This window comes from Lasioglossum baleicum, chromosome 1 (assembly GCF_051020765.1).
Source record: "Lasioglossum baleicum chromosome 1, iyLasBale1, whole genome shotgun sequence".
Lineage (NCBI taxonomy): Eukaryota > Metazoa > Arthropoda > Insecta > Hymenoptera > Halictidae > Lasioglossum > Lasioglossum baleicum.
Window position 1 is genome coordinate 11782020 of NC_134929.1, and position 25802 is coordinate 11807821.

General features: G+C 44.0%; 2 protein-coding genes across 7 annotated transcripts; one reads left to right on the plus strand and one right to left on the minus strand.

The window, feature by feature from the left end:
* Positions 1-7: 7 nt before the first annotated feature.
* Positions 8-21638, plus strand: Duox (dual oxidase). 6 transcript variants are annotated; one of them, XM_076421150.1, is made up of 20 exons: positions 8-3488; positions 6575-6659; positions 8566-8723; positions 12673-12860; positions 13742-13946; positions 14097-14263; positions 14784-15020; positions 15107-15552; positions 15623-15824; positions 16000-16326; positions 16991-17215; positions 17326-17544; positions 17651-17854; positions 17928-18240; positions 18472-18846; positions 18972-19189; positions 19570-20031; positions 20879-21034; positions 21114-21242; positions 21329-21638. In XM_076421150.1, the coding sequence occupies exons 3-20, from the start codon at positions 8582-8584 to the stop codon at positions 21455-21457; spliced, it is 4344 nt and encodes a 1447-aa protein (XP_076277265.1). In that variant the 5' UTR covers positions 8-3488; positions 6575-6659; positions 8566-8581; the 3' UTR covers positions 21458-21638. The 6 variants fall into 6 exon arrangements, with proteins under 6 accessions (XP_076277265.1, XP_076277282.1, XP_076277254.1 ...); XM_076421167.1 differs by having other exon boundaries at positions 6575-6655; XM_076421139.1 differs by lacking the exon at positions 8-3488 and adding an exon at positions 3937-5240.
* Mol (dual oxidase maturation factor 1 mol) lies at positions 21019-25802 on the minus strand. The gene is made up of 8 exons (XM_076421625.1): positions 24566-25802; positions 23957-24219; positions 23404-23461; positions 23191-23325; positions 22865-23084; positions 22424-22635; positions 22159-22354; positions 21019-22081 (listed from the first exon to the last, which is right to left on the minus strand). The coding sequence occupies exons 2-8, from the start codon at positions 24119-24121 to the stop codon at positions 21910-21912; spliced, it is 1158 nt and encodes a 385-aa protein (XP_076277740.1). The 5' UTR covers positions 24122-24219; positions 24566-25802; the 3' UTR covers positions 21019-21909.

Below are 25802 nucleotides of genomic sequence, written 5' to 3' on the forward strand. Positions count from 1 at the left end.
GGTTTAATGGGGCACCTTGTACTTGAATGCGTCGGCCGCCGATCATGCGAATAAAAATTAAACGAACGTAGTTAAGCCCCGGGGGTCAAAGGAGTCTCACGAAGGTAATCGATCGCCCGGGGTGACTCGACGAAGGCTCGTACGCGTAGATGCTCTTCCAGCCCGTTGATCGTGCACTGCGAATGATACTTACCGTCTTCTGCGAACTCTTTTTTTTCTTTTTTTTAATAATTGTATCAGTTCACAGATTACTCGTCACGAATGTATTTAATGAATTAAGCGTTCTATTTTCTATTGCACTAATTATTTTGAGCAGTCAGTTGACTTGTACATATCTCTTGCAAGAAATTAAAGTGTTAGGTCCGAGCGAAGGTTTTCATGATTCTGAGTTTACGGATAAGTTAGAGTTAGATCTCCAGAAGCGGAAATTACAAAAAGTCGTCTCGCTTACGAGGGATATTACGAAGCTTGTTCTTTGCTGAATGCTGCATATTCGTGTCCGCAAATAAACTCATAAATCCGTGTTTTGAAAGAACGTTACGAAGAGACCATAGTAAAAAGATTCGCAAGTTATCGGTTTACGGGCGGCCGCGATGAAACCTTCCGACCAAGCCTAATAAACGCGAACCTCGTTTCATTCGCATGATCTCACGTCCACATAATTCAGCGAACTCGCAACGGAATGGCCCCGAAATCGGTGCTCGGCGAGAAGCCACCGGCGAAGTGAAACCTTTGTCCGACGGACGATGCGTCAGCTGGCGAAACAATAACCAACCGTGATCTCTCTGTTACCGAGAAGAACGATTGTTTGCCGTCATCGCAAGACTTAACAACTAAAGAAAACAATTTACCGGCTATTACTATTGCGCGTCTCGGCGAGGAATGGTGCAAGACTCCTTGATCCCGACTCTGTCCCGATTAATGTCTCGTACCGGGGAACTCCGAAGGCTTGCGGTTTCGAATTAGAAACGATTTCGTTTGTAAGTCATTGGGTTAAGAAATCGGGCCATTCGAAACCGGTACGGTGTTCGTCTTGGCCGAATTATCACGTCCCACCGGGTGAATGCGAGAGTGTTCACCTCTCGAGGAGCGCAGGTTCACGGTTAAAATCGGACAATGAAAGTTATGGATTCACGACCAAAACCATGTCAAAAGTCCTCGACGTTAGAGAGCGAGAGAGACTTTCTACCGTCGCTTCGGGTTTGATTACTCGTTAGCACGGTCTTCCGAAATCTTCGACATATGGAAATGGTTCTTTAACACGTTGACTGCTTCGTCAGTCGTAGATGTCACTTAGCACGTTCACAATCCGCACATCTGTAGAAGAAGACAATGGCTTTTTCAAGAACGACAAGCAGCGTGTTATTCTTCTAGTTTCAGGAAGGCGCTCGGATTAACTTTATTTGTAGTTTTTGTCTTTAATTATGTGTGACTAACTTGAAATCATCGTGACTCACTTATGGGGCATGGGACTGTGAACGTGTTAAATATAGACTGCGGATTCATATGCAAATTCTTATTTTTGAACGGTGAAGCTCAACAAACATAATTTTTTCCGAAATAAATCTTATTCGTCGAAGTAAACATTATTGTAGCCAACACATTCTGTCAATGAATTACAAGTTTCTTCATTGTATTACGGTAGAGATTGAATTTTCTGACCGTAAGACTGTCATCTGGCATTTTTGAGCTTGTTCTGCTGTTGACGAATAGTGCGTGTATTGAACACCGCATTCTTATCAAGCATTGCATAATACTGTTTCACACTACATCTAAACGCATAAAGATCCGCAGTCTAGTAATATGCGTATTGATTTCTCAGTTTCGGCAGCGAATGCGTTCAGCTCTGCGATGGTAAACCGTGATTGTACGATGCTCGATGGAAGGTGTACGCGACGCGTGCAGCTATTTTTTCGAAAGCACGGAGGTTCGACGAGGCCTCGAAGGTTCCATGGAATCTGGCTCGAATTTTCCTCGGCTTTTTCCGTAATCACCGAACGAACATAATTGAAAGAAAAACGACCCTCTCGTGGAACGATCCGAACATGCTTGCGATAGCACACAGTGTCGACTGCGCGTGACCGTAGCTTCCGGTATGACCTGGGTGAATTAAACCCGAGGATACTCCTCCTCGACGTCTTCCGTATGATACTCGAGCGACGTAGCAGCGACTGTGAATGACTTAAACTGAAATACAGGTGCAGCGATTTGTTTTATCATCGAGTTCCTTTATTCTAATTCATTTGAACAATAACGGCGAACTTTATTTCAGGTGAAACGGATTGTAGAAGATATTCTATTCTATTGTAGAAGAGGACACTGGATGGGAGCGACCGAGCAGAGAGACGCGAAATATGCCTTTAATAAGGAATACGCGCGTGTGATCTCCTTCTCGAAATGCAATCGCCTTTGCCGATTCGTGCCAAGGGCGATAAAAATCGCCCGGTAGCCACGGTCTGTCTCTCCTTCGCCGTCTCTCTCTTCCTCTCTCGTGTTCACTGTTGACTCACGATGCACGTCTTTGCGGAGAACGTCTCTGCGCAACCTCCTGTTCGCGGGCCATGCCAAATTTTTGAAATTCCTCCGTCGGACATCGCAACACTCGTAAATTATTCTTTATAGGAAACAGGTTCCGAAATATGCAACCGAAGAGGATGAAAGGAATTTTACAAGGCTTCATTTTAACACTGTGAGCGGCTGGCTTCATTTCGATTTTGCTTTCTGCAAACTCCATCTAGATTTTCAGTCAAAGAATAGACAAAAGTCTAAGCAGACTTAATCTGTGTTTTGTCCGATGTAGTGCTAATTAATAGTCTGTGAAACGAAAGTGGACTTAGGTAAAAATTGATTTCTCATTGATTTCTGTGTACCAGTAATATTAACTTCATTTACATTTCTTCTAGTTTGCGTTTCGCATACTTGCTTTTCTCATAAATACATAAAATCCGCAGTCTACTAATTAACTACGCGATGGCACACAGTGCTCCCACCTCGGTGCCGTACTCTAGGTAATCACAGTTTTGAAAGGACAAACATGAGTCATAATGACTCCACCCAAAGTAGCCGAGGGTTAACTGGTGCCGCGGAGGTCGCACGTAGGATCGACCAATCGACACTTATCATTCTGAACAATCTACTTTCCTCGGAAGACCCCTGGCTAAAGGAGAGAATGCACTAGCAAAGGTTCCCGATTCCCTTTTTCTCGTACAATCCTACTTACTTAAAAACGAAAGTAAATATTGGAAAGAGAGAAATTTCCCTCCGGACATAAACGATCCAGGTTGCCCACGGAGGATTAAGTCTCCTTTTTTTGTACTTCTAGGACCTATCCCAAGACTACCGAATACTGAATACGAAATAACGCTCGCTCGCGAGGCCTAACGTTCCAAGCCGACTAACTTTTAAAGGACAACATGAGTCACCGTGTCTCCACTGAACCGGCCAAGAAGCAAGAATCACCGTGTCACTCTCCACCACACTGCACCCAGGTACCCGACCGACAAAACATCCTATCCGAACCGTGCGTCTCCACACCACATAAACCAATCTCCCCGATCAAGGTCACACCGCCTTCCATTCCAATTCGTGTCGAGGATCAGCTGAACGTTCTCCTGTGAGCCGGGGTCCTCGTCGCGGGAACACGATCGTCGCATACACTGGTACCGATTCATCAACCGGATCACCAGGATGTTCGCCGGAGGTGTCTGCGTCGCGTCGGCGACGTCCGGCGTCGACCTTGAAACTCCGCGCGGGTCGGAGAACCGAGAGAGGTTTCGCCTTGGGTAATCGGTGCCGCGGACTCGAAAACTAGGCCTGTGCCTGCGGTGACGTCGCCGTGCCGGTGCGTCGCGATGTACAACGTCGGTCAGAGGAACGGTGCAATGGTGGTGGGGGGTACGGGGGCCACGGGGGGACCTCGAAGTACACGCGGGCACGGGGAACGGCGGGGCAAAGGCGGAGCGGCGTGGCGTGTGTTCGCGGTAACGAAACAAATAGGCCGGCGACTTTCACCGCGTAGCCAAGAACGGCTACGACACACAGGCAGCCGTCTGCAGAGCCGAGTATGAGCCTGAGCATGAGCATGAGTCTAAGCATGAGCTCTCTTGGCCCAAACCGAGCCGCGGTGTTCCCCAGGATAAGGGCTAATTGGGCTAAACTATACTTTTACGTTTTTGGACTTCACGTTGGATGAATTATCATTAATGCGGTTGGCTTAGGAACCTATCGGTTGAAATACCTGTCGTTAACACGATGACTGCCGCGTGAATTTAGTGTCTTTCATACGAGTATTGCCTATTTCATTAGTATACATTACGATATGTGCCGGTGATTATGAAAGTGAAGCAAGTCGTGTCTTCTCTGGCGAGGTATTTAGACTTTTGCGTCTGACTCGGTAAAGAAATATTTACCTTGACAACAAATAGCGATATGTAATATATAATATATAATTTATCACTTCATTATATCATTATTAGTTAAATCGATCGACGCAGTACATGATAAGCAGAAAGATCGATTTCGAACAAATCAATTTTAAACAAGCGCCGCGGCAGTCGACGTGCTAAACGTTAAACGATTCGAATTCGCCGAAATTTGTGAATTTATTGTGCCAATATTTTGCGGAACCACTGTAACCGTTTGCTCGGACCCAGATTTCGGGTATAGTCCAGCTAGCATGCGTTGTTCGAAAGACTGTGCGGCCGTGTCTCTGATTGTACCCTCGCTCACCGTTCCCGTGGTGTTCGAGGTGGGGGGAATCCTGGTTGAGGTTGGAGCGGGCACGAGGCACGGCATACCCCGAGAGCGAACGGGCCCCGATTCTTTTTCTTTCGGCCGCGTCGCACGTGTGTCGTCTTCTCGTCTCCGTGTGCCTCGTCGCCTGAAACCGGTGTGTGTTCACCACGGTGAAAACCACTCTCGCGCGTCTCGCCGCTTCGAGTCGCGTCGTCTGGAATACCGTGCGTTCCTACGTGGTCTCACCTAGTTCGCCTGCCTGTTACTGTTACTGTTACTAGTACTGTTACTGTTACCGCTCGCGTAACGTTAGTGCACCGTGTCGCGGACACCGGGAGCCATGCCTTTCCGCGGTTCTTTCTGAGAATCAAAGACATTCGCGGTTGGTGGAAGCGATGTTAGAGCTGCTGGTACCGTTAAGATGACGCGACGACCGCCACCGGGACGAGACCTGGGACTCTGCGCTGTTACCTGGCTGCTCTGTTGTGTCTTACCTGCTGGGACCGGTACGCGGAATATTCCTGATTCTCTAACGGCACAGCTGTCCTGCCTGCCGTCTACGATCCACTTTTTCTGCACGCGCCACGATAGTCCAGGAACCGAAAGTGAAAATATGGAACGCCACCGTTCGATCGTTCTCTCCGCGACTTCCATCCGTTATCCGGAACACCTTCATGCTCCGTTTCGCACAGGGTTGATCGTAGGCGGTGATCCCCGTCCCGGGCCCGATAACGTCTCAGGAATGCTAGATCCCGAATGCCGAATGTGTGTATATTGTCGCTAGATTCGTGTTACAGTGGGTGCACGGTTATGCGAGTAGATGTTTGCGTGATAGGCGCAGGCGGCTCGCCTGCCACCGAGGATGGTCTGCAGATTTGAAAGTAGGCCTCGGGTTGTAGACAGTGTTTGCAGATTGGTTTTTGTCCGTGTAATGTATACGCTATCGCCAGATTTATGTTGCAATGTGCACATATGTATATCTGTACAGTGAAGTGAACAGGCACCTGCGTGGCAAACCGCGATAGAAGGATGCACGCGTATGCATAATCGAATCAGCCGCGCAGATGCGCCGCGTGTTTCGTAGAAAGTCAATTTTAAGGCACCTCTTGGGACAGTGGCGTATATCCCTTATCACTTTCTACTGAAAGTTTGACCCAGAGAAAGCGGGCTGGGGGTCTTCTCTGTTCTCTATTTATCGGTGTAACCGAGTCGTGACGTTGTCGCTGAAAGGTTTCGGAGCGTGTTCGTTGCTTCTGTAACAGCTCGTTTTCAAGTAGATCTGGCCAAGAAATTTCCTACTCGCGTTTCGCAACCGATTTTGCAACAGCTCGGGTTCAACTTGCGCAGGCTGGTTAGAGTTTACTGCCTGCCGATAGTAAGTTCAAGTTCCATCGAGTTCTACCGAAGTCGAAGCCAACGACTGAAGTTCAATGTAGCGTGGATCAACTACGGCGACACAAGGCTGATATTCCATTGTATTCCTCGAGGAACGAGTCGCGGTTCTCACTCGCGAATCAGATGCCGATAGCCGGATCTCTTTCGGTATCTCAGCCGCGATCATACTAATTTATGTGCATACCAGATCCCGCGGACGATTAAACGTTCCCCATGGCGTACACGGTGACCGATCGATCGTCGAATGATTAATTTCTGGCAGACGGTCGGGCCCGAAGGGTCGATTAACGACTGCGAACGGCGACGATCCTTGAACCCTGTCGTCGACATTTACTTTCAATGTTAGAAGGGCACTATTAGCGACCGCCCCTCCCTCTCGCCGGTGTAAATTACGCTTTCTCGATGTTCCTGATTTCAGCGAATGCTTCTTCTGCTTATCTTTCAGGAGTGCTTCACAACTATGCAGACAAGCAGAGGTACGATGGGTGGTACAATAATCTGGCTCATCCGGATTGGGGATCGATCGGCAAGTATTTCAATCTACATAGCATTCTTTGATCAGTTCCTTTTATACGTTCGCTACCACCGTCACAAATATTAGGGGTACCGGGAAGTAATGTCGTTTTCTTTTCGTAAAATTAAAGTAGTAAATCAGTGATATAGTCACCATCCTTATCAATGACTTTCTGCCGCCTAGTAAGAAATTTTTTAATCCTTGATCGGTAGAATATAGATGGTTTTTGATTAAAAAAATGTAGAAAGTCCGGTTTTTAGCTCTTCTACATTTCGGAATTTTTTCCACTTAAAAAATGCTGCATTGTTCTGAACAAATGATCATCAGAAGGTGCGATACCGGGTGAATAAGGTGTGGTAACACTTCCCAACCTAACTCTTTGATTTTGTTTGAGTCTTTTTTGCAAATAGCATACAAAGCCGAATGTGCAAATCTTTTGGATTTGAATAGGTCATTTCGCACATAACCTCTAAAAAACAATATTTTTGTACAAAACAGTACTAACATGGTACTAACCAGTTTCCTCAACCTGCAGCCATGTACTGAACAACGTAGGTGTACGAAGTTAGTCGTTATTATCAGTCAAACGTTGAGTTGCGCAAAAACGACATTACTTTCCGGTACCCCTAATATATGACGTCCACAATCCGACGTATTCAGTCTTAGCTGTTGGTAATTAATTTGAACTGGAGGCGTTTAATTGGATGCAATATGCAGGTCAATCGGTCTAGATAAAGTACCTTCAAAAACGTGTTTAAAAAGCGAACAGCGAACACAAAATTGAGGCAACTTCTGTATTTCTACGCGCCACAGATGCATAAACACCCGCAGTTCTATAAATGACAAGTCCAGTTTGCCGCTGTAAAAAATCGGATAATGTTAGAAAATGTGTGCCTCGTCGATCCTCATTATGAAAAATCGATTATGCTGCCCTGTCGTAATATTCTCGCCTTATAGGAGAATAAAAAAGAAAAGAACGTGATCTTGACCGACCGCGAGCACATAAAATAGATAAAAAAGCGCGACGTGTAGTGAAAAACGTAATCGACATCGCTGATAGGTGTTATGGTTCTTTAAACACGAAAATTGTAGGCTTTCGGCCGCACCAACACCACCGGCCATCATCGTAACACCGATGACAACATTAACGACCATTTAAAATAATCATAAATCAAGGGAGTGAAAAAAACGTCGCGAAGTCCTGCATAATCATTCATTCTTCTCGAATGGTACAGATAGTATTAGCCGTTTCATCATATGTGGGCACAGCTTTGTAATTAACTATTGTGTGGCAAGTTTACGCCTGAAATAATTACCACATATTACGGAACCTTCTGGATTACGTATTCCTCTTCAAATTTTGAATTTAGAACGCGGCGTGAAGAAATTCGGCAACTAAAAACCATCGGCTTGTAACACTGTGGTGTAACTAAGTAACTACATGGTGTCTGACCAAAAACGTCACGATCCACTGAACCACCGTCAAACGGATCGCTGGGATTCACATTTAGCTTTTCGATAGAAATTAGAAATACATATAGAATATTCAGTCTTATAGATATTGTAGAACAAATTATTGAACCTCTAAAGGCGATTCCACGGAAAATGATTCGACAGATTCCATTACTGAAGTGTTAAAAAAAGAATTAACGTGTTTGTCCCCTGTAAAAAAGATTTTACAATTGATGCAGACAATTTTTGTCGTGCGCAAAGATCCGTCCACTGTAATGATCAGATGGTATCAGGCAACGCCAGGATTTTTGCGTGCAATGAATTTTGCTGAATCGATGCGAGTGCCGATGCGTACGGCAGGAATCATTAAGCGGTAATAGATGCTTAGCTGATGAGTGCGAGTCAATCTATCACCGAGACCACAGATTAAGTTGTGATAATACTGACACGGCTCGTACCTCCGTAGACAGCAGGCTGATACGAAAGATGCCGGCAGCGTATTCCGATGGAGTCTACATGCTGGCCGGCCAGGACAGACCTTCCCCGAGGAAGCTCAGCCAGCTCTTCATGCAAGGTGATGACGGCCTGCCATCGGTCAAGAACAGGACAGCGTTGTTCGCTTTCTTCGGTAAGCATGCTAATCAGACCGTTCGCGATTACATCAATCCTCGGTGTCTACGAGCAAACTGCAATTTTCGGTTCCAAACTTCTCTAGACGCTCTGACTGGAGCTCGAAGAAAGAAAAATTATAAATTGAACTCTAAACTAACGCTCACAGGTTTAAGGGGGTAGATTCCTTTTTCCAGGATTGCAAGGGTGCGGGATTCGCCTTTTCATTTCTGGATAATACAAACACGGGGGTTTTCAGTAGTCAGAAACGCTAGATAAAAGATCGATCTAGGCCGCTATCTCCCTCAAAAGTTCTATTTTCGTAGATACATGCTGCCGAATAATGCGAATTACTCCTCGTAAACGAAGAAATAGAACTTTTGAGGGAGATAGCGCCCTAGATCGATCTTTTATCTACCAAACTTTGAAAAAGGAGGAGGTTATTCAGTTCGATCTGTATGCTTTTTTTCGATTTTTTTTCTATGCATGTTCACCGATTACGCCGAGATGGAATCGGAACGAAACCTTCTGCATTTTGTAGGGTATGTCTCCCGATTGGTCCCTTGAAAGCAAATCTTGCATTCTTTCATTCTTTGCGGTTTTTATTGCAAATAACCAATAAGACCGAAAAACCATCCTACGGTGTTCTACAAATTCTGCTCGTTCCACTAAAAAGCGTGAAATAAAAAATTTTATAAAAATAGATTACACCGACTTCGAAAAACCGCACTAAAACAATGCACTAAAAAGTATGAAATAATTTCCATTTAATTTATGTGAATACACACGAACTTAAATACAATACAATCTTTTCGGAGGCGGCGCCAAATTGAAAATTTTCCAAATGACAGATGTTGCTGATTATGATTTCATTGGAATATGATGAACTTGGAAATCAGTAGGTTGGAAGAGAAGATACATTAATATGTGATAGCATGTAGAAGAATTTAAGGATTTTCGTAATTTCCAGTGTCGAAAAGATTATATTGTATTTAAGTTCGTGTGTGTTCACATAAATTAAATGGAAATTATTTCATACTTTTTAGTGCGTTTTTTCGAAGTCGGTTTAATTTTTTGGAGTACTGAAAAACCCCGTTGTATTATCGAGAAACGAGAAGGCGAATCTGGCACCCTTGCAATCTTGGAAACGAGTCTACCCCCTTAAAACCTTCTCGACAAGTCAGTATTCACATTTCAATTTTCTTGTGACTTAAACGCATAGAAGACTGATGGTAGCGAATCACTGTAATAAGGCTAAGTAGGTGCTATTAAGTCTTATTAAGCGCTATTAGGCTGAGAGCTAAAGATCTAAAGAAAGTTGAGATTCCCCGAGATGTCTTAATATTTTCTTTAGAAAATTTTTCCACGCATTGTATAAAAGTACAGCGCATATCCCAGCGATTACAAATGAAAGTTTCATATTAAATTGTTTTAACGGTAATGGAGCCCATCCGAGAGAATGATACGAATGCAGTCGGTTAACGGATACCTCGCGAGAATTTAATGAACTTGAAAAAACAGGACATTCGTAGCCGATGATCGTAATATACGCGCTTACGGCCATTAAATTCTATACTTGTACAGTTTTCATCGTCGCTTCTTGCCGCGAATGCCACTAACCGACGTTCACCAACAAAAACCCCTTTAACCGTCCATCCTGTTGCCATCGATGAGTCCATCGGGATAAATCGACTGTATCTAACTGATAATGGGAAATCGCGATGCATCACCATCATCATCATCATCAAAGGTTTTCTTGCGAAGACGCGCACATGTTGATTATGAAAGTAGCCTGACTCATGCAGTTTTTGTTTCGAGATAGTTTCGAGTCCTTCGAAAGTAGCAACTCAATTTAGCCTAACGTCTTCGAGCAGCAAATTCGAAGTAACAGATGGCTGTGAAAGTATGAAATCTTCCTCAGAGTTTTCGGGATTTCAAGCAGACTTTCACAAATGAAAATAAACGTAGAAAGCCCGTTTCTTTTGATCGATTTTTGTTACTGTTTCTTGATCAAATCAAAATGATTGATGCAATTTCTTCTGGTTTCACAGTTCGATCACTCGCATAATCATCAGCACATACCCAGCGCAAGAATCGCAAATAAGAGACCATTGTTCGCGCATTCCGATGGAAAAGCGGTTAGCAGGATATCGACTTACCGGGAAGTAGCGTTCGACATTCACGAATATGAGATAATCGTGCGATCTACCGCGAATAAATTGCATGCAACTAATTTCAATATCCGTATCGCATAGTTGCGCAAACGCTTAAGTGTCCGGGATAAGAACGAGCACGCGGATGCGCGAATAATTCTTGCCGCTGCAACCATAAGCAATTCAGCTATTATTTATTTATTATTTATTGATGCCGTAAACCATGTTTGATTTATATAGCATATACTATATATAATATTATATATTTAATTAATATGAACGGTAGACGCTGAATCCTAATTTTACATTTTTTGAGGAAGTTAGAAATAAATATCAGATCTGTAATGTCTCGCAAGCTTAGAAAAAAATTAATAATGCATTCGGTTATTATTCGCACAAATCTTCTGATCGGGTTTATGACTATTCTATGATCATTATACAAATTTATTTAACGAGCACAAGAACTGCATCGCAATTAAATTTTATACTGTTCTATACCTCCAGTACATTAAAACTCTTTCACGTTGAACTGTCCGTTTTGAAAATCTTGATGTTGCTCAAACATCCACGGAATAATTACCATTCTACGTTCATAAATTGACCGCTGCGGCATTGCAATCTACAGAATTGTTACATTGCTTTTTGCTTTGAATGCATAGTGACTGCTCGTAAAGGAAGGGAGATTTCACTTAACATTGAGCTCTGGAAATTCACTTTTAAATTTTAATTACTCGCGTACAGTTAGGAGCAAAACTGATCACACACATTTTAAATCAGAATAACTTTTTTATGAATGAATTTCTCCGTAGGGCTAGAAGAATTGGTTTAGAAAAACAATAGTAAAAATTAATTTTTACGACTTTTTTAGCTGGGCCAATAACGAAAATTTAAAAGATGTGTTTGGTCAACTTGTATAAATTATATACGCTCCGAAAATTTCATTGAAATTGTTTAATTGGTTTACGAGTTATAAAATACAAGTTCCATGTAACCAGTTACAGTGAAACGAATTAATATTCGGACGCTCTAAAAAAGACGATAACTTTTTTAATTCCCAAAAGTAGTTAGCTTCCCAAAAAGTTCAAATCGTATAGTACAATATTAAAAAAAAGTTATCGTCTTTTTTAGAGCGTCCGAATATTAAGTCGTTTCACTGTATTTTAGAAAGTGGAGTACGAGTAATTGGAGGTTCATATCTTGTTAATATCATACCATTTTACGTTTATAGAAACCGAATTGTAATTTACAGAATTATTGCATTGCTTTGAATACATCGCAACTTCTGTTAATAGCAGGAAGATTCTACTTAGCGTTCACCTCTGGAAATTCATTTTTAAATCGTGATTATTACACGATTATAACTATCGTTCTACATCCACGAGTACAAGGATGGAATGAATAATAGCTGTACATTTCGCGCAATTTCATAAATATCGAAGCGGAATGAGCTCGCAGAAATCGAACAAGGGGCAGGCCATAATTCTCAGGAACCGTAGCATCCTTTCTCCTCGAGAAAACGTTGAAAATAATGAAAATGATCTTCGAACGGTTTCGAACCGCCATGCCACGGGCACGATCTCGACTCGCACGATTTCCGATAGCTCGTGGGAAGGTTGAAGCCTTCGAGGAACGTGTGGCCGAGGAAAGTGTGTCCTCGAAAAGGAAAGTAAAAACTGGGTCGCGCTCGCCTAAATTCCATCGGCGCGTGTTCCTCTCAATCGAGCGTGATAATGATGATGATGAAGATTGGGAAAAGTTGATCGATCGATTCCGAGAAGCGGTCGCTGTTTTCTCATCGCGCGGAAATGATTTCAGGGCAACTGGTCACGTCGGAAATCATCATGGCCAGCGAAAGCGGCTGTCCTATAGAGTACCACCGCATCGATGTAGACAAATGCGATCCGGTTTTCGACAAGGAGTGCCAAGGTAACAAGTACATTCCCTTCCGTCGGGCGGATTATGATCGCCGAACCGGACACAGCCCGAACAGCCCTCGCGAGCAGGTAATTCCTTGCTTTCCATCGCATAAACCTTTTCCCGGTAGCACAACTTGCTCCACGATTATACCTCCAGAATTACATGGTAGTTGCCGATCAAATTGCAGTACTCTTCAACGCGTTGAGTCACTCGTCACCCGTACAGTTTCGTATAAAAACGAATTGCTACCTTCGTTCGCATACCTTCATCTACCATTCACACACGTATGTTTCAGTAGAGATTAATGTTTTCTTTACAATAATTTAATTTCAATTTTAATCTTCAGTGAACATTAATTTTCACCCATGTATGTCTCGGTATCAATTAATTTTTGTATGGGATGTGCAAAGGGTTGACGAGTAGACCCTATGATAAATTGTAATTTCTCAATTTTGTTTCGAACACATTGCTCAGTAGTCTAAGAAACTGTGCCGGTGTTATTGGGGTTGGCGAATTAATTAATTGATCGAAGAGACCTTCGACCAGAAGCATGACTAACGCTCATTATTAGCCAAGCAACGATCGAAATGGAGTCGTAATTATTAACGACTGGGAAAGTACCAAGGGTGATTAAGAGCTCCATAAGGTGTCGCTTTAAAGTGTTCTTTCTGCATAATGATTTCACTGGAAAGCAGGATCCATCGAGCAGTTTAATGAGAACGTTTCTCAATATGGAAATCCGCCTGAAATTAAATTCGCGATTCGAATTAGGAATTATGGGGTATGAGCTATAAATACCGTAGCGATTTCTATTCTTTACGTGGATCCTGCGGTTAGGATCCATAAATAGCTAAATTGAGATCTAACGATAAAAATAGTCGATGGTTTGCCGTATTGGGAACCGTTCGACGGTATTCGATCTGGGAAATAAGTCGTGAAAAGTAGCTCTGAATACGTGAGGTTCCAGATAAACAAAGTGACGAGCTGGATCGACGGTAGCTTCATCTACTCGAGCAGCGAAGCATGGGCGAACACCATGAGATCGTTCAAGAACGGAAGTCTTTTGATGGAACCAACAAGGAAATTTCCTGTGAGGAACACCATGCGCGCTCCGCTGTTCAATCATGCTGTTCCTCATGTGATGAGAATGCTGAGTCCCGAACGTCTCTATCGTGAGTTCATTTTTCTCTCGCAAATTCACAATTCTCAGAATTTGAAGAAACTAAATTTTCAACGTTCCAAGAAATGAAGAATAAAATGAAACTGGGCGGGCTTTGAATGCGTAAAGACACAACTTCGTTTGGTAACGAGAGATTGTTTAGTTCTTGGGGACCCGAGGACGAACCAGCATCCACCTCTTCTGGCTCTGGGAATTTTGTTTTACCGATGGCACAACGTGATCGCGGACAGGATACAGAAGGAACATCCGAGCATGAGCGACGAAGATGTGTTCCAGAAGGCGCGACGTATTGTTGTGGGAACACTTCAGGTAAAAATCGAATACATTCGATTTCTAAATCTGTCAAACAACCATTTGATTCCTCAAACAATTAAAGCCACTCTTCTGGCCCGAAAAATATCTAAAAGCAGAATTGATATACATATAAGAACCCACGCTTGAAGTATTAATGTATAAACACGTGCGACAGCAATCTTTTTCTCGCCGTGTTTTGCACAGTAAATTATGTTAAAAATTCGAAACATGGCATTAATGTCAACCTCGGAGTTTTTTCTCTGTTGCACAGAGCGCGTATATTTATGTTAATCCATGTACAGTTAATTAAAGTGACATAACACTTCTTTGTCTTCTTTGCACGGCAAACTGTCACCTCAGTCCTGCTACACCGTAATCCTATATCGCGTAACTGTATATCGCTACCGCAACTCGATACACTAATTTTATACTGTTTGAGAAATTAATGTAGAATCACAGGGCATAACATTTGATGAAATCTGTCCAGAACGTGTAACAATCCACTCCGCTAATTACTGAAACGTTTCCGTTACAGAATATTATATTATACGAGTATTTACCGATATTCCTGAACGAAGAGCTACCACGTTATTCGGGATACAAACCGGATCTTCATCCAGGGATCAGTCACATATTCCAAAGCGCTGCTTTTCGATACGGACACACTCTTATACCCCCTGGAATATACCGTCGCGACGAAAACTGTGAATTTAGGAGAACGAACACCGATCAACCTGCCATAAGGCTGTGCTCCACTTGGTGGGACTCGAACGTGAGTCTAATTCATTTTTTAAATGATACCAAGAGATTCTCCTATCTCAAGACGCAATATTTCAAATTGTTAATAATTAATTGTAGGAAGTTTTAACGAACAGCACGATCGAGGAGCTGATAATGGGGCTCGCTTCGCAAATAGCGGAGAAAGAGGACAATCTTCTAGGCACCGACATCAGAAACAACCTCTTCGGCCCGATGGAATTCTCCAGAAGAGACTTAGGAGCTCTGAACATCATGCGTGGACGGGACAACGGGCTTCCGGATTACAATACCGCCAGAGCACACTTCAAACTACCTCTTCGGAAAACTTGGAACGAAATCAACCCCGAATTGTTTAACAAGAATCCTTCTTTGTTGCGTACCTTGGTCGAGATTCACTCGAACAACTTAAACAACGTCGACGTGTATGTCGGTGGAATGTTAGAATCCAAATCAGGTCCTGGAGAACTGTTCTCTGCGGTAATCAGGGAACAGTTTCTTCGTTTGAGGGACTCTGATAGGTTCTGGTTCGAGAACGAGGAGAATGGGTAAGCTGGTTTGCTAGTTTTCTTTGGATCAAGATGGAGAATGCACTGTGAAGCAAACGATGCTCTTTAGGATCTTCACTAAAAGCGAAATCGAAGGCATCCGTGGCGTCAGCATGTGGGACGTGATAGTTAATGCCACTGGAATCCAACCGGGATCCGTGCAGAGGGATGTGTTCGTCTGGGAAGAGGGTGATCCTTGTCCTCAGCCTTATCAGTTGAATTCCACGATACTGGAACCCTGTGTTCCTTTACAGCGTTATGATTATTTTGAGGTAAACTTCAAATACAATAATGTGTTTAACACGCTATTGTTTGGCTTAGAACGGTTGTCCACAAGTAGACTGCAAATCTTTAGCAAAATAAAAAACATCCACGTCAATCGTATAATTCATATTTTTACAACCGATTGCATCTATCACCAACAATAAGAACTTTTTATTTTTTAAGGGAAGCGAGCTGGTGTACATCTATGCCTGCGTATTCCTCGGCTTCGTGCCGATCTTGTGCGCCGGCGCCGGCTACGGTTTAGTGAAATTGCAAAATCGTCGTCGAAGGAGACTGAAGATCCTTCAGGAAGCGATCCAGAAGCGAAGCGACGGGAAGATCTGCGTCGACAAGATGATCGTGCGCGAGTGGCTGCACGCGAACCACCGCAGGCTGGTCAAGGTGAAATTCGGCCCGGAAGCCGCCCTTCACATCGTCGATCGGAAAGGGGAGAAGTTGCGCACGTTCGACTTCAGCGACGTGAACACAGTAACCATGGAGGAGTCCCAGGTGATTGCGGCAACCGGCTCCGTTTCTATCGCTTTTATGAAATCCTCGAATCCGCTCTGGGGAAACACCTCCAGTGGAATTCGCGAGAACCAGCTTGCGCAAACGCGGCTCCGTTCGCCGTGAAAATTGAACGCAACGGGAATCCGTTCGTTCGCTCAAAAATTCTTTCCGAGAACGGAAGATTAGCGGAATCTTTGGTAACTCTACGCTTTCGTGAACAGACTCGAAATTCTTGCCTCACACGGAGGAATTACGCTGTCTGGAATTGCATTTGAGAAAGAAGATCGCACTGTCCGGTGGTTGCATCGTTTGCTTAACCATTGGACAGCGTACCATTTTTGTAATTGTAGAATCGATGATGCTTAACACGTTGCACATACCGGCGATTATCTTCTAATTTTTAAAAGCCCATGGTCCATGGCTGAAGAACATAGTTGTTGCGTATAAAGTGTCAGATTTTAGAAGGCTAATGTTATGAAGTCATGTCTGTTTTACGTTGCTATTAAAAATCGGACATTTCATAGGAACAACCTAACAATAACGAAGCCCTGCGCGTGCAAGGTTCGAATGGAACACTTAAAACGTGCAACATGGCGGGTCATTCAGAGCTTGAATTATCTGGCACGTCCCGGAGCCTGGCTGAGAACAATAACTTCCCTTTTAGGAAAATGGAAATGGCCATCGCAAGGCGCTGGTGCTCCTCCGTATACCGCGAGACTACGACCTTGTCCTTGAGCTGGATTCCCTGGCCTCGCGTAGAAAGTTCATTGCGAAACTGGAGGCATTCCTGGCGTCCCATAAGAAGCACTTCACGCTGTCCCAGGTCGGCCGGGACATTATGCTTGCGAAAGCGGAAACGAAGGAACGTCGCCAGAAGAAACTCGAGCAGGTCGCATTTCCCTTTAATTGGACCGAGTTTTCTATCCTGTTTGGCTATACTAAATTCATTGCCTGTTCCTCCATATCGCGAGACTAAAAGGAAGCATAACGTAATTGCAGTTCTTCAGGGAAGCTTACGCGCTCACATTTGGTCTGCGACCTGGTGAAAGGCGACGGCGTTCCGACGATAGCGACAGCGGGGAAGTCGTCACCGTGATGCGGACCTCGCTTTCTAAAAGCGAGTTTGCCAGCGCGCTCGGTATGCGGGCGGATGCTGTCTTCGTGAAAAAGATGTTTAACATCGTCGATAAGGACAGGGACGGGCGAATTTCCTTCCAGGTAGCTTCCTCGTTTCACCTGAACGCTTTACACACCACTGGTTACTCAATAATCTCTTAATTGGAAACTGGAAACTGTTAATGAGCTGAATAAAAACATTTTGCAGGAGTTCCTGGACACGGTTCTTCTATTTTCGAGAGGAAAGACGGAGGACAAGTTGAGGATTATCTTCGACATGTGCGACAAGGACAGCAACGGAGTGATCGACAAGGAAGAACTATCGGAGATGCTGAGATCACTGGTGGAAATTGCACGGACGACCAGTTTGTCCGACGATCACGTTACAGAGTTGATAGACGGGATGTTCCAAGTAATTTCACGATCAAGATTCTTTCGCGTTACAACATAATGCACGTTACTTGGAAACGATCCTTTTTTTCCAGGACGCCGGGCTTGAGAGGAAGGATTACCTCACTTACAATGATTTCAAGCTGATGATGAAAGAGTACAAAGGCGATTTCGTGGCGATCGGGCTCGATTGCAAGGGCGCGAAACAGAATTTCCTGGACACCTCGACGAACGTAGCTCGAATGACCAGTTTTCATATTGATCAACTTCCGTCGGAAGATTCGAAGAGCTGGACGAGGAAGCAGTGGGACGCCGTGTCGACATTCCTCGAAGAAAACCGGCAGAACATATTCTACTTGTTCGTTTTCTACGTTACGACGATCGCCTTGTTCGTTGAGCGATTTATATGTTAGTATCTGCTTTACATGGTTATGGGATTTCGAAAGTTTTGTTACGCAAGGAAACTTGCAGGCCTCTCTTAACATCTGACCAGAAAACATACGAGAAAAAAGAACAAGGTGTGAATGCGATGCCTGGAAGTTTCCATCTTTATAGATTGAACAAATGAAATGAAAGAATGGAGACGGAGGCTTTTTTTAACGAAGATCTGCCTAGTTAGAGAATTCTTAATTGTTTCAGATTACTCTTTTATGGCAGAGCATACAGATTTACGACACATCATGGGAGTAGGTATTGCCATAACTAGAGGATCAGCAGCTGCGTTGTCCTTCTGCTACAGTTTGTTGCTGTTAACCATGTCTCGCAATCTACTGACCAAACTGAAGGAGTTTTCGATCCAGCAGTACATTCCACTGGACTCGCATATACAGTTCCACAAAATAGCCGCCTGCACTGCTTTATTTTTTTCTGTTCTCCACACCGTCGGCCACATGGTGAATTTTTACCACGTCTCTACTCAACCGTTGGCACATCTACGTTGCTTGACGAGTGAACTCAGTTTTCCCAGCGATGCTCGTTTGACCATATCCTTTTGGCTCTTCAGAACTGTAACAGGTGATCTTTCTTTATTCAGCTTTGAGTTTTGAAAGATTGTTAAGTGACTGCCGACAGACCAAGTGTTAAAATGAATTATAAAGATTACTGTAACGACAAGTGGATCAACTGTTCATCGTTTGTAGGTTTGACCGGAATTTTGCTGTTCGTCGTGATGACGATCATTTTTGTATTCGCCCATCCGACCATCCGCCAAAAAGCCTACAAATTCTTCTGGTCGACTCACAGCCTGTACGTTGTGCTGTACGCGCTTTGTCTGATTCATGGTTTGGCTCGGTTAACCGGTTCCCCGCGGTTCTGGATTTTCTTTGTTGGTCCAGCGATAATCTACGCTCTAGATAAGGTAAATTACTGTTTCTGCGAATCCACATCTGTGTATTCAGAATTGCTATTATTACGCATTTCGCGTAACCACTTTCCTGGATAAATTTAGATACGAATAATATTCTCGTTAAATTCACGTGCACAATTTTAACGAGTAATTGACTTCAAGATATTTATAGCTTCCTACATAGATGTATAATTAATATCTATATGCATATATACATACACGTAGATATATAATTAAGTATAAGCTTTGACTATAATAAACTTATCGCTTAAGTATAGAGTTCAATCGAACTTTGAACACAGACGAATCGTTCTCTTGGACGAAGCTATCGATTAAACAATTTTTCAAGTGTCGCGTAGCTTTCAATTAATCGTTCATTGTTATAATTCCAGGTGGTCAGCCTTCGAACGAAGTACATGGCGTTGGACATCATCGAGACGGAATTATTGCCATCGGACGTGATAAAGATCAAGTTCTACAGGCCGCCGAATTTAAAGTACTTGTCTGGCCAATGGATCCGACTCTCCTGCACCGCCTTCCGGTCGAATGAATTCCACTCGTTCACCTTGACCTCGGCGCCGCATGAGAACTTTCTATCCTGCCACATCAAGGCGCAAGGTCCTTGGACCTGGAAGCTCAGGAATTATTTCGATCCCTGCAATTACAATCCGGAGGACGAACATCCGAAGATCAGGATAGAAGGTCCCTTCGGAGGTGGGAATCAAGACTGGTACAAATTCGAGGTCGCGGTGATGGTTGGCGGTGGGATCGGAGTCACTCCTTACGCCTCTATGCTCAATGACCTTGTTTTTGGAACGTCCACCAATAGGTACTCGGGAGTCGCCTGTAAAAAGGTAATTAACTCCTTTGAATCGCCGAACACTCTCAAATACTTTTCTAGCTTACATACTCTCCGTACCTCGCAAGTTGTTCCTGGAGACGGTCCTCGCTTCCAGCCAATGGCCAGGCCGTGACGTCACACACTTTAGCCAATAATTCAACTAGAACCGAAAGTGCCAGTGGAATGACTCAATCGGACGGTTTGCTGTCGCATTCTTTCCCAATTCCTGCCAGGAGACTACTTGCGAGGCTCAGAGAGTACTTACGTAAATAATCAAGTAGACTAGGACAGTATTTGTCCAAACAAGTAGTATAAATGAAGCATTAGTCAGTTAAAGTAGTATACAGGATGAACCACGAATCGTGACAAGTAGAGATTACTCTGTTATCTCAAGAGAGCTTTCACGTGATTATAGCAAACTTTTTGTCAACTCTTTTTTTTCATGATTTTTCAAGGTCACCTTCCATTTTTTGCAAATATACCTCTAATTTTGTTACGCCTATTTGTTAGAGGATTTCAAGGCGAATTCGGTAAGTATCATAACATAAAAAATTGCAAAAAATTGCTTTTTTAATTTGTTTTACAAAAAATTTGCTATAATCACGCGATAAAAACATTTTCGATCCGACTGCTAATAACAGAGTAATCTCTACTGGTCACGATTCGTGGTTCACCCTGTATGTCAGCCATCGACTAGGCAAGTAGCATATTCAGTCTTATTCCGGCAAGTAGAATAAGTATACCACTGATCAGACAACGGCTCGAATTAAAATAAGTAACGCGACATCTTTCAATTTTCTCCAATTACTACAATAAATAAGAATAACTGCTTACCTTTCCGATCCTGATTTTATTTATAGGTCTATTTCCTGTGGATATGTCCTTCGCACAAGCACTTCGAGTGGTTCATCGACGTCCTCAGGGATGTCGAGCGGAAGGACGTCACCGATGTCTTAGAAATCCATATATTTATTACACAATTTTTCCATAAATTCGATTTGCGTACTACTATGTTGGTAAGGCATCTTTATTCAATAGAAACATCGCATTTATACATTGCGAAAGTGAAATAAATAAACGAGGTACTGTTTTCAGTATATTTGCGAGAACCACTTTCAAAGACTATCCAAGAAGAGCATCTTCACGGGGCTGAAAGCGATAAATCACTTTGGTCGACCCGACATGACCTCGTTCTTGAAGTTTGTTCAGAAAAAACACAGCTACGTAAGACTCGCATCAAATTTACTAAGATTTAATCCTTACAATGATAAAACATCGGAGATATTCAAGATGACTTCACGATGTTTCAGGTCAGCAAAATAGGAGTATTTAGTTGCGGACCACGCCCCCTAACGAAGAGCGTGATGTCCTCCTGCGATGAGGTGAACAAAGGCCGTCGCCTGCCTTACTTCATCCATCATTTCGAGAACTTCGGCTAGTCTCGGTCCTGTCGCGAGAAGAACAGGGGAGAAGAACGATGGACTCTATCGCGAATCTCACGGGACTCTACCTTATGTATATATTTATGCGCGATGCGTGTGTGCATCGTTTATTTATACCGAGTATTACATTTCTTATTTATGTTAAAAAAAAGCAGACGAATATTTTTCCGACATTCTCGATCGCATCACACACACCATTGAAAAACGTTCCTTTGCCTTCCTCAGGTGTTGCAGAACTGAACTGGACTCTAGACATTCGATAACATTTCCCAGACACTGTACAATATTACTGGTCATTAGACAGCGGATCTTTACAGTTTTGTAAAGCATAAAATCCACTGTCGATCATTTCGGGAGGACTCGAATCAGGACTCTCGCAGTGGAGTAAAAATAAAATTCTTTATTTCCGGAATGTCCAAGAGAGAGAGAGAGGGCGTAATTAACAGAAGCTAGCCGTTGATAGTTCTCCGCGAGGACGACGGGAACGGATAAGACCAGTTGTTCTTGGTCGTGTCTTCGTGTTGGAAGTCCGAGGACTCGTGGGAGGTGTAACCGCGGTTTATCACGCCCTGAGTGTCTTCTTTGGCGTCGTGTCTGCTCTGCAGCTTCGACGACAGTTGACTAGAACGATTAACACGAAACAAAGCTTACTAACCCATTAAGAAACGAGTTCGACAACCATTAATTCAATAGATTACCTTATTATTCGATCACCAAACGAATCCTCGATCTTAGGTAACCTACGTCTGATATTTCTCGTGTCGAAACTCTCTTCTATGATCACGTGTCTATCGTACGGTGTATCATAGTCGACCTCTAATATAGTGGAGAACTGATGAGGAAATATCATGTCTATAGCAGTAATCACCGCCCCGACGAATAGGCATCCAATACCTGTAACAGGAATTATCCTTGAATCCTTTTCCTTGGAGCTGTACTTGAAAAATAACACGAAGTACCTACCCGATAGCAGAACCAGCCAATAGTTCCATCCCAGATTAAAAGCAAGAATAGAACCATCTACGTGGGCTGTCAACGGCTCGCACGGCAGCAGCGCCCAATATATTAAATTGGTCAACAGCATGCAAATGCCGGTGGAAATCATGCCATAAGCGCCGTACCGTGGCACCACTACCAGTAGCAGGTTCATCATGGTCCAAGATGCGAAGGATGCCCTGAAAAGCGTTGCACAACAAAAGTAGAGAGCAGCAATTCGCGAATGACGTTGGTCAGCGTTTGTTAATCGTTGCCACACTGGGTTATAAAAGTTAATGACTACCTTTCAGCCAGAGTTAGTGGCTAGAAGGTGCAATATTCTCGTTGTTGGTAGACCGACGTTTTACTGCTCGGTAAAGCCAGGTGTTAATATTATGGTGTGTTGGGAACAACTTGAAAGATATTTACCAAAGCATGAGGGACGCATAGTAACCAGCCTGGCGATACTTGCTGCCCCATGAGAATCCTTCTTGATGTAGGCTGAAGTATTCGGCTAAGGAAACAATCGGAAACGGCGCGCCCTGATTCAATGCTTGCTTGAAGGCACTGGTCATTTCCCCGGTACTTCTCCACCAGAATCTCTCGTTATACTCCACGTCATCCATCGGATGCTCGCTGTTTGGTAATACTACGAGAGCTCAGGATTAGTAAACCGAATAATAGAAAACAATCGATGGAACCCGAGTACGTTATTGTCCACGAGTCCACGGATTAAAGCATTGCCATCAACTCACGCCGATAGGTGATGTTGATGTGCATCAAACCGATGTAACCACCGATTTCAGCGGTGGTCTTCTGTCCAGAGTAAGCGCTGTACGTACTGACAACGGTCGCGGAGCTGGTGTGCCAGGACGAGCCATACTGCGCCACTGTAAACAGTCATTCGGTCAGAGGTGGTTCACGAGGAAAGAGAAAACTCGGTTAATTGCAAGCAAAGTAGACCGAACCTTGTATCGAGGCTCCGACGAAGAGGCTCAAGGTCACCGTGAGAAACGTGCTCAATCTCTGAAAACGCAATAGGTACCATTCAGCGCCAGCATTCTCCCTGTCTGTTCAATCTCTTGGCAGCCGAACCAATCGATTCTAAATTTAACGATGAAAGAATTAATACGATCCAGAAAGATACACAGAAACCGATCACAGTCTACAAACATCCGCAATCAAATTACATGTACTCATTTAGCTCTAACTTTTATGCGCTGGTTTTCTCTCAATTCAACGATCAGATTCCACTTTTTTATTCGAGCAAATAGCTGTGATATCTTCCGATCTTTCTGAGTCACTATACGTTAACCCTCAAGCAGCGGACCTTTTTTACAGTTACACAATGGTGACGAGGCTTAGAAGAATTCACAGCTTTATTTATCCATTTGTTCGAACGAGATCGAAAGGACCCCAAGTCCCGCTGTCGGAGGGTTAACGGTAGATGAAAGGCGAACCGAATTCGAACGTGTACGTGTATAAAAATGGGAAGTCAGTTAACGAAACCAGGATACAAGCCTCCTTTCGAATCCCGGGGAATATGACTAAGAAGGCGGTGAATATCGTGCCGAAGATCACGAAGACGATGACGAGCGGCACGTCACCGGTGACGGGTGTCCTGTTGTTGTAGCTGTACAACGTGGGTCCGCCGTCGATGCGGAACGCGTCGAACCATCCCTTCATCGTCGTGCGACGATTTCTCGAGTCTCGACCCTGACGGAACCGGCCAGTTCCGGTTCTCGTTTCAAGCCGCTTCGCATCAGTGCCTCTCCCTGAATATTCTTCTCGCGAAACACACAAATTACACGGTAAACAACCGATTAGAACCACTTCTCCGCCAATTTAACGGAGACATTTCCTAAAAATCCGGACGGACACGGAACGGTTCCGTTCAGACAAACATTCCTGAACGCATTTCAATGTAGCTGCTTATATTCGGCGAAGTTCCTTTCGCACTGTGCACGTTTGATACTGTTAAACAACACGAGTATGCGTTCATTAATATTTTATTTCTCCCAAACTGCATCTTACACGCGCATGCCATGTGTCCTTTTACTAGTCTGGATCGGAATCGTTCCGTGTCGGTGCGGATAGGATAAATCGACTTTTATTCGAATTGCAAAGTACCTTAGGCCCGGCGGCACGGTCAGCTAGCGTCCAAGGACGATCTGTTGCGAAAACGAATGCGGCTGGAGGCACGCACCTGCGTCGTCACCGTGGAAGACCGAAGTCAGAACGGATACTAAGGCCCCCGAGTAGGTTAACGGGTCTTCGAAAGTGAGTTCCAGCCAGTGGTAGAGGGGACGAACGGATCTAGAGGGGAGAACGAAAGAGAAAGACACAGGTGGGGTCTCTTTGGCCAGAAGGAATCGCTCGCCGTTGAGCACGGAGCAGCGTAGCGGTAGGAAAGGAAACAGGGACAAAACGATCAGCCCCGATCAGCTGAGCCAGGAAAACGCGAGCCCCCGGTTGGGGCCGGTCGTTTTATTTCGGCTGGTCCGGCTCGATCGATGATCCCGGATGACGACACCAGACGTGACACACGCGAACGTGGATCGCGAGGCACGCCCGAATGGCACGCCGGAGACTTCAACGCCGGCACTAGACGCCAAGCCAATTGTTTCACAGGAATTCGCACCGGCAACACCCCGCAACACCGAAATAAATCTGAACTGCGAAATGCCCGTGGAATCCGTTAAATTGCAGTCGATTCTAATAATATGTGCCGGTGCTGCGGCGTGTCGTGGACCTCTCGATGCACAAAACCTTTTCTTTTGGAATCGGAGATTCCCGCTTGCGGTAAGGTCTAATTGAATTCTCGGAAAAATAATATACAGTAGAAACTCGATTGTCCAAACTAAACAGGCAAACGTGAGTGCTCGAATGATAGAACACACGATGAGTGTGTTATTAACAATTATTATTAGTTATTTGATGCTCGCGCCTTATACACTATAAATCAGTTGATTTCAGAACGAATAAATTGATCTCTAGTGCCGCTAATTTTACGACTTCCCGTGGAGATTAAAAATATTTCTCGAGGGTAACTTCTACAGAATATTCTGTGCTTTACTTGGTCAGCGTAATTTGCGGCGAATAAGATTGACGAAGTAGCTCCACTAACCCAAAACGTTGCTTTTCAGCGCAAGCTCTGACACCGGTGCGTTTCGAATCGCGAAGAGTCGAACTCGCCGAGTATGAAACGTCCCGTGATCCCGATCAATGCCATCCGACGACGGTCCTAAGGTCAGTAGTACTCGACTCGTTAAGCCTATTAACGTCCGACTGCCTAAATCCATTCACGATCTCCTCGGGCGACATCGAAAATAGCCGGTGCGGAGTAACCTGGCAATTACTGGAAGAG

Bases quoted from the DNA above. Each gene is read 5' to 3' on its own strand.
- Duox (XM_076421139.1), top strand. From the start codon at position 5,156: ATGACGCGACGACCGCCACCGGGACGAGACCTGGGACTCTGCGCTGTT. The intron at 15,825-15,999 runs GTAAACTTCAAA...TTATTTTTTAAG, and splicing joins AGCGTTATGATTATTTTGAG to GGAAGCGAGCTGGTGTACAT. The intron at 19,190-19,569 runs GTAAATTACTGT...TTATAATTCCAG, and splicing joins TAATCTACGCTCTAGATAAG to GTGGTCAGCCTTCGAACGAA.
- Mol (XM_076421625.1), bottom strand. From the start codon at position 24,121: ATGAAGGGATGGTTCGACGCGTTCCGCATCGACGGCGGACCCACGTTG. The intron at 22,636-22,864 runs GTAAATATCTTT...AACGCTTTTCAG, and splicing joins TATGCGTCCCTCATGCTTTG to GGCATCCTTCGCATCTTGGA. The intron at 22,082-22,158 runs GTAATCTATTGA...TAATCGTTCTAG, and splicing joins TTTGGTGATCGAATAATAAG to TCAACTGTCGTCGAAGCTGC.